Genomic DNA, 15,338 nt, shown 5'->3' on the forward strand with positions numbered 1-15,338 from the left:
ATGTTAAATCATTTTTATAATTCTTGAACATATATATATATATATATAAACTAATTTATGTCAACTTTGCAATGCAGTTATTCACAGAAGAAACACCAATGAATGAGGAAGGCATTTCATATGTTAGAGATTCTTGGTCCACATATTTCATAAATTTTTATAACTCTAGCATAGGTAAACAATAGTGGTTTTATGTATATGTAATTTGATTACTTGTAAATGTACATTTTGATGATCTCAATTGATTACTATATTTCTGTATTTGTCTGGCTGGGTTTGATCATTATACAGGTTATTAATTTATATGGTTTATGCACAATACAAACTGCACTTTAAAAAAAACACTATTTACAAATGCGGTCATTTCCAAGACCGCATTCGTAATTTATTTCCAAGACCGCATTCGTAAATGTGATTTATGAATGCGGTTATTACCAAGACCGCATTCGTAAATCTTAAACCCCTAAACTCTTATCCCTCATTCAGAATAATATATAAATGTGGTTATTTTAAATAACCGCATTTATAAATCAAATTTATAAATGCGGTTCTATGACCGCATTTGCATATCTCCGATTTACGAATGCGTGTTGATCAAATGCGGTTCTATAACCGCATTTATAAATATAAAATAATAGCATTTATTTTACATTTCTTCGCTAGTGTCGCCACGGCTTCACAACACCATGACAAAGTTATTTACCAACTCACCATGACAAAGTTATTTACCAACTCACCATGAATTCATGATGTGACGACGATAAGCTATACACTGATTATATCACATTTTAAAACAAGGGGTTGAGTTTAGTTTGAGATTCGTAAGATTGCCCATGCAAAATGGGAATTTGATTATGAGATTTTGGACACTTTTAAGATTTTTCTTCACATTTGGAACGACAACCAACAATATTACGTATTTGAAAATCAAATATGTGTTATTAGGATTTTGATTTAATTTTTAATATTTTTTAATTTTATCATGGATTAAAAAAATTACATTCGTTTTTTATTTGTTTATCATCCATATAATTTTTGGACTTAAATTCCATTTGTTCATGAAGAACTTTACCTACGGAAATGTTAATGAATTTAGCAAATTTATCCACTTCCAAAAGTCATCCATAAATAGTTGAACTTTTTTTAATCCTTAGTTTCTTTTTGTTCTTCTTTGTTTTTTCCTTTGGTAAGAGATTATGATTATAATTTGAATTTGAAAATATCCATCTAAACCTATTTTCTAATGTCACCTCAAATAAATTATTACAATTCTAACCAATATAAAATAAAAATCCAAATAAGACGTTTTAATTAACCATGTGAAGTAAAAAAAAATATTATATTGTAGAATTTACAAAGCTCTAAAATAAAAAATTCATTCTAGAACAACGGGTGTGAATGAATAAAAAAATTCATGAAGTAAAATAAAAAGTAGGGAGTGAAATAAATAAAGAGTTTAACACTGATGAAACTATTTTATACAGATAATAATAAACTTCACTCTTAAAATAAAGAGAAAAGAAAAATCCTAAAGAATGGGAATGCATCGAAACAAAAGATTCTTAAGCGTTCCCCCACGCCTCAACGGCCGGACCAGTTCCCAGCAACTCTCTCCGCCGTCGTCTTCGTCGTCCTTCGGCGGAACCCTAGGCGGAAGCGGCGGCGGCAGACATTCTCTCCGATCCTGCCTCATCTTAATGTCACTCAGTTCCATTTGCAGCGGAAACTTCAGTACCGTTCCAAACATCTCGCCTTTGTGCCTCCGGCAACTCTCACTCCTCCGCCACCGTTTTTCCCTTCCGGAAGGCGACCGGAGCCCCGTCACGATCCCGTTGCTCCGAGCGGAGGACTCGGACCTCGGCAGAACCCGGGTTTTGGTTTCGCTTTGCGGTGCTGGACCGGGTTCGGTTCGGCGCGTTATGACTTTGCCGCAGAAAACGACGTCGTCGGCGACGACAGTGGCAAAATCAGTTGCCGGAAATTCAAATTCAGTGCGTTGCATAACGGAAACAACAAATTAATGAATCAGAAGAGAAAAATAGTGTTTAAAAGAGTTGAGAAAAGAGGTGAAACACTGAGAGAGATATATATAGAGTTGAAAAAGAAGGGGGAAAACGACACAGGTTTTACGACGTTTTTTTCTAGAATGCATTGAGATCGAGAACAATGGACATTGACACGGTCGTTGAAGTGATTGTTTTTTTCTTTGTATCTTTTCTCGGATCTTTCCTTCGCCACATCAGTGTCATTCTAGATTCCCTCTATCTATATCTATATCTATATATATATATATATATATATATATATATATATAAAAGATGACATTTTTTTCCAACTTTATACTGTAGGACCAAACTTAGTTTTGATCAAATATTATAAAAGAGACTTTACACACATTTCTATTTTTTTAATAGTTTTTTCTTTCTAGAAAATAATCTCACAGTATAATTTTTCAGCCATTTATTGTAGAATCACTATTAACTAAAAACTAAATAGATATCATTAATTTAAGAACTATTTAATAAACTATTTTATATAATAAATAATTCTTTTAATATATAATTTAATTAATATAATTAATTATTTTTAGTTTTTATAAATATATTTTATTTAATAATTTTTTAATATTATAGTGTTTATTAAGAGACTAATTAACATATACATGTTTGTTTTGAGCTGGCATTGAGAAATTGTGTCCAATTTGGAGAATTAATTGAATCATTTTGCTAATTTCTATTTTTGTTTCGTATATTTTTATTAATAAAAAATATTGCATTATTTTCATTAAGTGGTTGTTTTATAGAAATAAATATATTTCAAAGGATTTCGCAAAACTGTTAATAAAAAAAAAGTTGAAGTAAATGCACTTTATTTCTTCTGTTTTTAAAAGTTTACAAAGAATACAAGGAAAAATAATTTTTTTATAACACTATAATAAAATTATTAAATAAAAACTAATTTTAAAAATAAAAATAATGTTATATAATAATAAGTTAGACATTATTTTATAAACTAAAAATTATTAATATATAAAATAATTTATATTATTAATAAAAATTTATAATTTAATTTTTAAATTTATATTTAAAATATTTTAGCAATTAATTACTTTAAATTTTAAATAAATTATTATAAAACTAATTTAGAATGTAAAATAACTAGTAACTAAGATGTTGATAAATAATGTTAGATACAATAATTTTTTAGATATCAATAATTATTAGTTTATAAAAAATATCAAATTTAATTAATATATATAATAATTAATTAATTTTTATCTCTAAAATTAGTTTTTATTTATTGATTTTTTAGTGAAAAATATGAATGAAAAAGTAAAATAACATTTTCTTAATATATTCATTAAAATATTAAATGTCATCTTAATGACCTCATGCATTTTGAAAGGAGTATTTAAGTAATTATATTTTTTTGATGCTTTCTTCTGGTTTCAAGAAGCTTTTGACTTGAATTTGGTGATTATGGTCCCGCGTGAGAAAAAGTCTAATTAATATTTTAAACCATCAAGAGGGAAAGGAAATTGTCACTAAAAGGATAGGACTCTCTTATATATAGTCTCTCTAGAAGGGAAGGTTCACTTGAACTAGGTATATATTCCTTTTAATTATAAATTGTAACAACCTTTTCGAACCTTAAACCACCTTTTCGATAAAACAATTCAATGTTTCAATCGTTAATAAAAAAAATGGAAGGTGAAGAGATATATTTAAAAAAATAAAATTGTGAAGGCATATTCATCTTTCATAATTTCATTATCATGAGGTTTTGATGAAAAGTGGTAAAATAATTAAAATCTATTAAATCTTATTTATAAAAGAAGTCATAAATGTTTAGTATATAAATGTTTTATGCGAAGAGAGAGATTGTGAAAATCCTAGAGAGAGAAGGGTGCTCTTACAAATAGTAGTATATATAGTTGAATACTTTTGAGATGGTTATGTGAATGTAGGTAACCAAACAGTTTAATTTTACTTTTTTTCTTTGTTTTGTCTATGATGTTATTTTGTATGATGTTTTATTTTGTATGTATCTCATATCTCTTATCCTGTTATATATGTGGTTTTTCTGGATAATATTACAATACTTTTAGTTTAAATTTAAATAATTTTGTGTGCAATTGATTTAAAGATTTAATATTTTTTTTAAATATTGAAAGTGAAAAACTTAAGAACAACTTGTTTAGCATTTGTCAATAGACGTTATTTATTTATTGAAGAATATAAGAATTTAAAGAGTTTTTTTGCTTTCATTTAATTATAGTCTCATTACTTAAAAGTGTATATAAACTATTCAATATCTTAAATTTCTTATATTCAAGTGGTAGTTTTCTTTTGTACTTATCTTGATTTTTTAATTGACCTATTTTTATTTTTGAACATGTTTTCGTATATTTTAGTTTTTTTTAAAGCAATAATGTTAGGATTTTAATTGTGTAATACTTGTCTAGATGTCTCATATTACTTTCAAGTGTAAAAATTTTGATGTTAACAAACATAAATAAGTATTTAAGTTAATCTTTGTAACTAACCGCCTTAAGGTCGAGAATGTCAAAGAGCTTGGGTGACGGTATACATCTTTATTCGAGCATTCATTGCTTTCAATGACTATTATGAATAAAACGACTTACTCAATGAGTCTTTAATGAGAACGACTATTTATGAAGCAATAAATGACAATCATATTGTCAATCTAAAGGTCACCACCTAATAAATCTATAGATATTTACTTTCCATGAATACTATCTATCTTATCATACCCTCTTGACTCTAGAACTTATAATTTTTGTGCTCATACTCACTTAGGTATCAAAGATTTTTTTCAGGTGGACCTCCTCCTCTTAGGATACCAATCATTTCCAGTAGGAACAATCTATTTTAGTTATAAATTTTATAACATGTGTTTTGTTTAGTAGAGTTTCAATTATATGCATCAAAACCTTCTAAAGAGTTCTTATCATGTGGTAAACAATCCAACAACATATTTAATTAATTAATGGTTAATCAAAATTGTAAAAATGTATGTTCTATATGAAATTAATCTCAAAAACATTGGAAATGATGTCAAATGCACAATTTTATAAATAAGGAAACAAGATATTCCAACAACATTTTAACATTCTAAAAAGTTTTATGAAAAAATCAATTGATCATAAAATAAATAAAGAGTGCAAGCTACATAAAATCAAAGCAGTCTAAGTAATTTATTTGTCACATATATTTGATTTTTTTTATATTTACAACTCGACAATAGAAAAAGGAAATGAAACCTTCCATACTTGGACTGATATCAACGAATATCAAATAGGAAGGCTTATGTTATCATGATTACATTATCAATCACAAACAAAATATTTTATTTCTGAAGATTACACAACAACTATCATCTTTTTTATTTAAAGCCTATATAAAGACGAAGATGCTAGAAGATCAAATACGAAACTACAATGTACATACTTGTGATATAATTATTTGTTCTAAGTCTTTTGTATAAATCAAATCTCTAGTAGGAGTGTGCTAAAACTATTGCATTCTTCACTCTATAAAGTTACCCATTTTTTTATGAAACATTTGTTATATTCACTCTTAGAGAGTAATATTTCCTTCAACCTACATTTTGTGATAGTAGCTATAGTGGCAACAAAGAATACTCAAATTCTTTGTCTTGGCAGATATTGAGGACAGATAAGTAGGAGTGGCTGATATACTCATTTAAAGTCAAAGTTTTGATTAGTGAAACCTCTTTACTAAAGGGAGATTTGGTCATAATCCTAGTGTTGTGGGTGAAGCAATGTAAATTGATGTGTTGTTATTCTCTTAAGTTCTTATCTATTAGAAGGTTTGTGAAGAAAGTCTTATGACATTGTTCCTATTCCTTCTACTCTAGTTGGCATCATAGATTACCTATTGGGATTAGTTCTTAATAGAATGAGAGGTGCAATCCTAGAACACAACTTACGGAATTTGAAGGTTATGTGATCAATGGTTTATCGATGTTTAAAGGTGTAAAGTACGATTATTGGAAGAAAAGGATTCTTACTTTATTTTAGTCATTTCATGTGGACATGTTAGATGTGGTGGAAAATAGAAATGTCATTCAATTATATGAGAACCAACAACCGATACCAAAGTATGCCTATATTGAAGAACAAAAAATATTGATATCAGATGAATGTTAGGGCACTCAATGTTCTTATGTGTGTTATCTCTAAAAAAAATTATGCAAAAATTACAACCTTCAAATGAAATGAACAAATGTGCAACATGCTAATTGTCACATATAAAAGGATCAAAGGATGTATAAAGAAATAAACTTGACCTTTTGACTCAACAATATGAGTTGTTCGACATGAAAGATAACGAAAGTATACAAGACATGATTTCAAATTATGAATAATTACTAACGAACATCGCTCTTAGGTACAGTTTTAACAATTATGATCTTGTTGAAAAAATCTTGATAACTTTTCTTACCTCTTGGAGATCTAACGAAACGACCATGTAAGCGTATAAGAATATTGACGAGCTTACCTTAGAAGAGGTTATTGGCATCTTCAAAGTTCATGAAAAAGTGCTCTAACACAATAATCAAAAGAATGAAAGAATGTCTTTTGCCCCAAAAGAACAAGAAGATTGCACATTCCAAGGCATTTGGAATTATTAGACGGCTTATTAAGCATTAAAGAGTCAGATGACGAAGATGACTTCTCCTACCTAACACACAAGCTTAATCTAAAAGAATCTAACGAATGCAAGGAAACGGTCATTTTCTACAACTACAATAAGCCACAACGTTAAAGGTTAGAATGCCCAAAATAAGACAAGGAAAATAAGACAAATACCAAGTTCTTTCTCAGGCATGACTGTCAATACACATACCTACCTTTCTCCATGTATAAAGGAAAGGAGAAGATGAGAGATCATGAAGAAGAAGAATTTTCTCATCAACTTGCAAGAGATTCCCTATTATACCAAGTCGCTTAGGAATGCAGAATCTACTAGAGAAAGGGTTAGCGCAGCGAATGCACTGCTTTTATGCATAGTTTGGCACACCTCTGACTTGTCTCCTAATGAAAAGTCTTTTGTTCACCCCCCCAAAACCTGCCAAGAATTCCCTTTTTGGATTTGACATCTCCACCCTCCGAAGCAATGCTATACAGATTCACGGAGTTATATTTCCATGGTTGCAAACTTCGCATGCCTTCTAATTTGTTGTACTTACCATCTCTCTTTTTTTCTATCCTAAACCAACAAGGCAAGCATTTGTTCTCCTTAGTAAGAACTTATGTTCGAAAGCTGATTTGGACACAACTAGTGCACTGTTATAACTTGCACTTAAAGCTCAAGATCAAGCCCTTCGAGAAGTTGCTAAATGGAAGGCCATGACAACGTTCTTGCTTGGCCTTGGACCCTAACCGTTGTTTCCAATAACCTCATTTTCTTTAATGGTCATTTCATCTGATGATGAAGATATGGAGGATGTTAATAGAAGATGCACACTCGTTTGTAGTTGTTACTTAGATGAAAATAGTTTATAAGAAAGTTAAGTACAAAAGGGAAGAGGTTTGAAGATCAAAAAGGGAGAATATATATCTTAAGGGGGAGAAGAAGAGAAGAACGAAGAGAAAAAAAAAATATCAAAGTTCATAAGCTCAGGGAAGCTTTCAACATTTGTCTTATGTTTTTATGTTATTGTGCTAGTTGTAACAAACTAATTTATAAAGTATGATTCTTTGTTTTTCTCTATACGCAAATTAGTAAAGTTTATATCATATTTATATGATCTAACCCAATCTGAAATCAATATTCAGTTTTAACAGTTTGACAATCCATTAAACTTGCGTTTCACTTTATATTTGTAAGTGTGTATAGTGTTCAAAGTTGTTTGTGAAAACTTTATCTGTTGAACCTTGTTTTTGAACATATCATGCTTGGAACTTTATTGACTTAAGCGTCATAATAAAGGGGGAGATTGTTAAATAAAAATAAAAAAACTCATGTTTTAGTTATGTGTTGATAAACAACAAAGTATAAAACATTATCAGACTTTGTTTATAAGATGAAAGGTTTTTGTTCACAACAGATCATGTAAGACACAAGTGTTTTTTCTGTCAAACAATATAACACTATGCAGTCTCATTTTATGTCTAATAAACATTTTTGTTCTCAGAAGATACACACATGGTATTAAGCAAACATACTTCCCGAATATATCCTTATGTTTATTCTATGTTGTAGAGAATTTTCATTTCTTTCGTCTACTAAGATTGCATTATTTGTTGGAGATCTCATATGTAAGGACATTTCATAGTATATGAGTGGGTGAAAACCTCACTTTATGAGCCAATTTTACAAGGTTGAGTTAGGCTTAAAGTTCACTTCTTAATACGGTATCAAAGCATGGTTTCGATCTAGGGACCTGTGGACTTTAAGCCTAACTCAACCTTACAAAATCGGCTTATAAGGTGAGATTTGCACCTAATTATATATTATGAAATCTGTTTATCTCTAGTCGATATAAAATTTTCAACATTATTAAGTCTACACTAATCTAAAAATGAGACATTTTTGAATTAATTTTTGAAAGTCTTTAATAGTTCTTTTGTTGAGTATAAAACTATCATCTGAGAACTGAGAACGTATTATAATTGCAATTAAAAACTACATAAAGAAAACTTAATTAACCAACTACATTGAGAAAGAAAGCTTAATTAACCAACTTGTAACTTCTGAAAATCTTTTCTATTTCTTCACCTTTAGCTTTATCTTTTAAGTATGGATGGTTTTTTAACTAATCTTCTTTCTTCTTTATTCATGTATTGTCTTGTGAGATTTACATTAAAGTACTTGTCACATTCACTTTAATTCATTGTGTGTTGCTTTAAGATTGCATCAAATAAATTTCACCAACTAGCCTTCTTTTCTTTAGCTTATTTCACTTTAGCACCACACTTTACTCTTTATTTCAATTGTTACTTCCTCATTGTACAAAAAGTAGGTGGGTTAGGGTTATAGGTGGTTCAAACTTGTTATAATTTTCTTTCTTCTGTCTAGTGCCACTTTTGATGGAGCTTCACTTTACTAAAATTAAAACTTCAAAATTGAGCGTGAAAATTCTTGTTATGTGGAATGTTTTATTGGGAATATTCTATGAAAAAGAATAGTGCATTAACTATATATTATGAACGATCTTACAATAACAAATACAAAGGATGTTAGCATACAAACATTTTGATAAGTTTAACAATTTATTAGATGCAACTTGCTTCTAATAGACATGCACATTCTTTGTATAGGATAAATCAAAGTTTCACCAAATAGTATTAGTTTACATTTAAGAATGACTATCGGTGTTTGCATTGTGGTTTGGTTCGATTTTAGTTAAAAATACATTCGAACCAACCATAAAAATTATATATGGTTCGGTTTAAATATAAAAAAAATAAACTCATTTTTTAATTTGATTTAAATTAGTTTTACAATTTTTTTAAATTTTTTTTTATTATTATACGTATTTGACCTATTTTAAACATGATAATTTATTTATTTATTCAACATTGTATATAATATTGAAACCATTTGTTTATCTACCCATCACGTCTATACGACAACTAGAGACCCACATCCAGTCAAGGCTGACCGACACAATCAAAATCATTATGTTTAAACAAAGGATTAACAAATCTAATCAGTGGTCAAGTATTAAGTAATACATTCTTAATTATGATGATAATCATATAAATAGGCACAAATTACAAGAATCAGGTACTTCATCATCCAGTATTAATAGTATCGAGTGTCGAACACCAAAATCTTACTTGAGCGTCGGAGTGTCTTTTGCAAGTACCATCCGAGCTTGGAATCCACAAAAACGAGAAGAAGAGTAGCTTAAGGAGAACACAAAGGTGATTTCAAGAAGTAAGACGAAAAAATAAATGATCGTCCAAGAAAAAAGACAATCGTTCTCTTGGCTCCAATCTCATTCGAAAATTGTTTACATATAGTAAAAGTTTAAAGATCTATAAATAAATATAAAGATACAATTGTACATTACTTATTTACAATAAAAAAATTAAAAAAATATTTTTTTTTTTTTATGTATGGTGTAATATTAAAATTAACCCCTTTATATTATTTCCTTATAAAAATATTTTGTTGTGCTTTAATACTTTTTATCCCAAAAAATACTTCACATGAGTCTAACAACTCTTACTCCTCTTTCTCCACCTTATTCATATTTTACTTATTTGTCACATTTGTATACATGAACTAAACGTAATAAAGTTTTATTTTTTATATACTTGATTATAAATAAAATAATAAATAATATAATAAAATTCAAATAATTGAATGATTTCATTTTGGATCAAATCACAAACTAAACCAAACTTTGATTCTGAACAAAAATTATAAATCAATCCAAAAATATTTTGTTTTAATCCATTATCGATTTGATGCTGAAAAAATTCTAAATCAATCAAAAATATTTTATTTTAATCCATTATCTATTATTTTTTTAATAGTTTTAGGAAAAGTAGCAATTATATATATTTTAATTATAAACACTGAAAACAAAAAATAACATAATTATAAAGATCATAAGCAGTATTTAGAAAACTGGAAAACTTATTTTTTTTTTTAAATCTCTATTCAATATTCATACTTATTAGTCAAGTTCTAAAATAATAAATATTTATTTTATACAAGTGGCTAAATAAATAAGTAAATAAGGAATTCACAAAATTGAATGAGATAAATAGAGAGTTTATTTTAATACTAATGAAACTATTTTATACAGATTATAAATTTTACTCTTAAATAAAAAGAAGAAAAAAAATTCTAAAGAATGGGAATGCATCGAAACAAGAGATTCTTAAACGTTCCCCCACGCCTCAAAGGCCGGACCAGTTCCCAGCAACTCTCTCCGCCGTCGTCCTCCTCCTCCTCCTTCGGCAGAACCCTAGGCGGAATCGGCGGCGGCAGACATTCTCTCCGATCCTGCCTCATCTTAATGTCACTCAGTTCCATTTGCAGCGGAAACTTCAGCACCGTTCCAAACATCTCGCTTTTGTGCTTCCGGCAGCTCTCACTCCTCCGCCACCGTTTTCCCTTCCCGGAAGGAGACCGGAGCCACGTCACGATCCCGTTGGTCCGAGCGGAGGACTCGGATCGCGGCAGAACCCGGGTTTTGCTTTCGCTTTGCGGCGCTGGACCGGGTTCGGTCCGGCGCGTTATGACTTTGCCGCAGAAAACGACGTCGTCGGCGCCGGCACTGGCAAAATCAGTTGCGGGAAATTGAAATTCAGAGCTTTGCATAATGGAACAAGAATTGAACAGTGAGTGTTGTATGAAGAAAAAGGGAATTAGAAAGTGTTGAACTAAGAAAGTTGTAACAGTTTAGAGAAATATTTATAGACAGAGAAAAGGAGTAAGAAAAACATTACGCGTAACTTAGTTGTTTTCAGGTGTTTTTTTCTAGAATTGGTTACATAGTCTAGAAGAATTTTTTTTTTATATTTGACGTGGTCGTTGGATTTGAAGGTTTGAGGTTGGTTTGTAAGGAAGTTCCTTCAGCACGAGGTTTGTTTTTGGAATTCTAGAACAGTGGTAGTTAATTTATTCCAAAAAAGGGTGAAATTGGTCAGTTTTTCTCACTTTGCACTGCAATCTATTTTTCAAAAGTAAACAGTCAAATAAAAACGCAATTAATTACTCATGAATAAACCAAATGTTCTAGTCCTTTGCCACTTATCACACGACAACTTTTCGGTAGTTAGAGAATATTGTTGTGTTTTCACGTTAAAACAATACAAATACACGCTTTTTTTTATTAAAATGAGGTAAAAAAAATTGAATTTATGAAAATGAGTAAAATTTTTAAAAATTACATAAATGAATAAGTCTTGTATGAGAAATATAATTTTAAAATTAGTAGCGTTTTTAAAACACGATTTCTAGATTAAAATAGATGGGGTATTATGAAAACACAAATTTATGTTTTATTTTTTAATTTTTTAAAAAGTCGTAGGTTAGATATAGGATTTTTATTTAAAATTTATTTTATTTTATGTTTTAAACATTGTGCATTAAGAGCATTGTACCGGTCGGCACCGGACGACCGAGAGGTTCTCATTGAATAACTTAATTAAATATAGAACGTGGTTATACGAGGTTCTCACTCGAGCACTATCACTGACTTGAGCGTCGTAGTGCAACCGCAGGTACTCCCGCCGACCGATCGAGGCACGCGAAGAGGAAAGGAGACGTGAAGAATAGGACAACCAAGAGTGAAGTAAACAATGTATCGACGTAGATTAACATTACTTGGCCTCCCATATCCATTCAGGTACAATTGGCGTCCATCGTGGGGCCGAGTAATCACAATCCCCAGACATAAGGATTCCAACGAGTGAAGATGGCTTCAACAGCAAACAACACTAACAATGACAACACCGCTGAAGAGCATAGGATGATGCTCCAAGCTCTCCAAGTTCAGATGTAGGAGTTACTTCAGAAAGGAGTTACAGACCAGTTACGTCAGGAGGAGGAGAAGAAAAGACAGGAAGAAGAACGTCAACGACATGTAGAGGAAATGGCTCAGTTAAAAGAGCAAAACAGAAGATTGATGGAAAGACTCGAGCAATCTGAGCGTGAGGGACATTCACGTGCACCTACTCCACCACCACACCAATCCGGGATGAAGACAATAGCCCAAACTGTACCTCCCACATCACTCATCCAGCAAACCCACCGGAGTGTGAAGCAGGTAATCCCAAACAGAGTAGCAAATCCAATGGGTCATCCGTTTACAGATGATATCATAGCCAGACCTCTCCCCAACAAATGGAGAGGTCTAACCATGAACCTTTACGACGGTTCCACAGACCCAGACGAGCACCTGAATATATTCAGAACGCAAATGACCCTGTACACAATTGATCGAACGGTATGGTGCAAGGTCTTCCCTACCTCGCTCAGGGAAGGCCCCCTCGGATGATTCTCTGACCTTCCCCCTAATTCCTTTGCAAGCTTCGATGCTTTAGAATTGAAATTCACTACACAATATGCTACCAGTAGACCCCATCAGACGTCCTCCATGTCCCTTCTTAACGTCAAACAAGAAAGAGGAGAATCCTTGAGGGCTTTCATGGACAGATTCAGCAAAGTCTGTATGAGCATACGCAATCTGAATCCAGAGATAGCTATGCACCACTTGGTTTCGGCCATACTGCCCGGAAGGTTCACAGAAAGTCTTATCAAACGTCCACCGTACAATATGGATGAATTAAGAACAAGAGCGACAAAATTCATGCAAATTGAGGAGCATGTTGATTATCATCGCAAAACACATGCTGAAAACACAGACATAAGTAAAGGAATTCGTACTCCCATAGTACCGGCCGACCGAGACCGGTATCGTTCAAATAGAGGTCCCCGCTTTCATAGTTATACGCCGCTGGTTGCACCAAGGGGTAAGATTTTGGATGAAGCGTTGCAAATTGAATTGATTCCAACACTGAAACAATCACAAACTCCTCCCAATGCCGACACCAGTAAACGCTGCCAATACCATCCCAACTACGGTCATATGACCGAAGGTTGCCAGGCATTAAAAGATAAAATAGAAGAACTTGTCCAAGCCGGTCATCTTCGTAAATTTGTGAAGACAACTATAACTACACCTAGATCGCCCCAACGCGACCCGGATCCCCGAGAACGTTCAGGACGAAGGGACGACCGAACTCGCGACGATCATCATCGCTCAAATAGAAGAAAACGAAGTGAAAGTCCGGTCAGACGGACGAGGCCAAAAAGCGAAAGTCCCGAGCGCAGAAGTCGAACTAAGCGGAAACTTCGTGCAGTCATCAATACAATCGCCGGACCGGTGTCACTCGGAGCACCCCCTCAAGAAATCAATTATATTGCAGGTGGTTTTGCAGGTGGTGGATGCTCCAATTCAGCGTGAAAAAGGCATTTGAGAGCAATCCAATCCTTCCATTCGGCCTCCTCACACCGTAGACCACACATACCACCGATAACGTTCACTGATGATGATTTCACAACAATTGATCCGGCTCAGGACGACCCCATGGTCATAACCGTGGAGATAGACAAGTTCGCAATCGCCAAAGTCCTAGTGGATCAAGGTAGCTCGTTCGACATCCTTTATTGGGAGACGTTCAAGAAGATGCAAATTTCAGAGGCAGAGATACAACCCTACAACGAGCAGATTGTTGGATTTTCAGGGGAAAGAGTAGATACAAGAGGATTTATTGATTTATACACTACCTTCGGCGACGATTACCTCAGTAAAACTATCAACATACGATACCTACTCATCAAAGCCCACACATCGTATAATATCTTGCTTGGTCGTCCATCTATCAATAGGTTGAAAGCTATCGTTTCAACCCCTTACTTAGCCATGAAATTCCCCTCGGTCAACGGGGATATAGCCACCGTGCATGTGGATCAGAAGATAGCGCGAGAGCTATGTAGCTAGCCTGAAGGTAGAACCAACCTGAAGGCTATATACCACGTCAGTCGACCGAACCCCAGAACGGGCCGATCGCCAGAAAGACGTTCTAGAGGAAGAAGATCTAGAAGACACTTAGTCGCTTTAGTCGACCTAGACCCTCGGCTGGATGATCCCCGGATGGAAGCAGGGGAAGATCTTCAACCCATATTCCTCCGCGAAAAAGATTGCAAAACGCACATAGGGACGTCCCTAAAGTCGAACGACTGAGATGCAATCAGTAGAACGTTAACAAAAAATGCAGACCTTTTTGCTTGGACTGTTGCGGATATGCCAGGGGTAAAATCGGATGTTATTACCCACCGTCTCTCTGTCTATAAAGAAGTCAGGCCGATTGCCCAGAAGAAAAGGAAGTTAGGTGAAGAGCAGTGCAAGGTCGCACGAGAGGAAACAGACAAACTAGTACGAGCTGGTTTTATTCAAAAGGCTCACTATACAACATGGTTGGCCAATGTTGTGATGCTTAAAAAGGCGAATGGTAAGTGGAGGATGTGTGTAGATTACACAAACCTTAACAAAGCATGCCCAAAGGACTCGTATCCCTTACCTACAATCGACCGGCTGATCGACGGTGCGGCCGACCATCACATCCTAAGTTTCCTTGACGCTTATTCGGGATACAACCAAATACAGATGTACCACCGTGATCGAGAGAAGACTGCGTTTAGAACGGATTCATATAATTTCTTCTACGAGGTTATGTCGTTCGGCCTCAAAAATGCCGGAGCCACATATCAACGACTCATGGACCATGTTTTTCACGACATGATCGGGCAGAACGTAGAAGT

General features: G+C 33.0%; 2 protein-coding genes across 2 annotated transcripts; both read right to left on the reverse strand.

Annotated features, from left to right (window-relative positions):
* Positions 1–1,323: 1,323 nt before the first annotated feature.
* On the reverse strand, positions 1,324–2,232 carry LOC150027886 (uncharacterized). Its single transcript, XM_090301686.1, has one exon. It carries the CDS (start codon positions 2,000–2,002, stop codon positions 1,529–1,531), a length of 474 nt encoding a protein of 157 aa, XP_090157812.1. The 5' UTR covers positions 2,003–2,232; the 3' UTR covers positions 1,324–1,528.
* An 8,530-nt stretch (positions 2,233–10,762) lies between these two features.
* LOC150027887 (uncharacterized) lies at positions 10,763–11,588 on the reverse strand. Its single transcript, XM_090301657.1, has one exon. It carries the CDS (start codon positions 11,328–11,330, stop codon positions 10,854–10,856), a length of 477 nt encoding a protein of 158 aa, XP_090157783.1. The 5' UTR covers positions 11,331–11,588; the 3' UTR covers positions 10,763–10,853.
* Between the last annotated feature and the right edge of the window lie 3,750 nt (positions 11,589–15,338).

The sequence above is a fragment of the Phaseolus vulgaris genome, chromosome 4 (genome assembly GCF_051622355.1).
Source record: "Phaseolus vulgaris cultivar YP4 chromosome 4, ASM5162235v1, whole genome shotgun sequence".
Classification (NCBI taxonomy): Eukaryota; Viridiplantae; Streptophyta; class Magnoliopsida; order Fabales; family Fabaceae; genus Phaseolus; species Phaseolus vulgaris.

What these genes read in the sequence shown, in the direction of transcription:
- LOC150027887 (XM_090301657.1), bottom strand. Translation starts at nt 11,330, where the DNA reads ATGCAAAGCTCTGAATTTCAATTTCCCGCAACTGATTTTGCCAGTGCC.
- LOC150027886 (XM_090301686.1), bottom strand. Translation starts at nt 2,002, where the DNA reads ATGCAACGCACTGAATTTGAATTTCCGGCAACTGATTTTGCCACTGTC.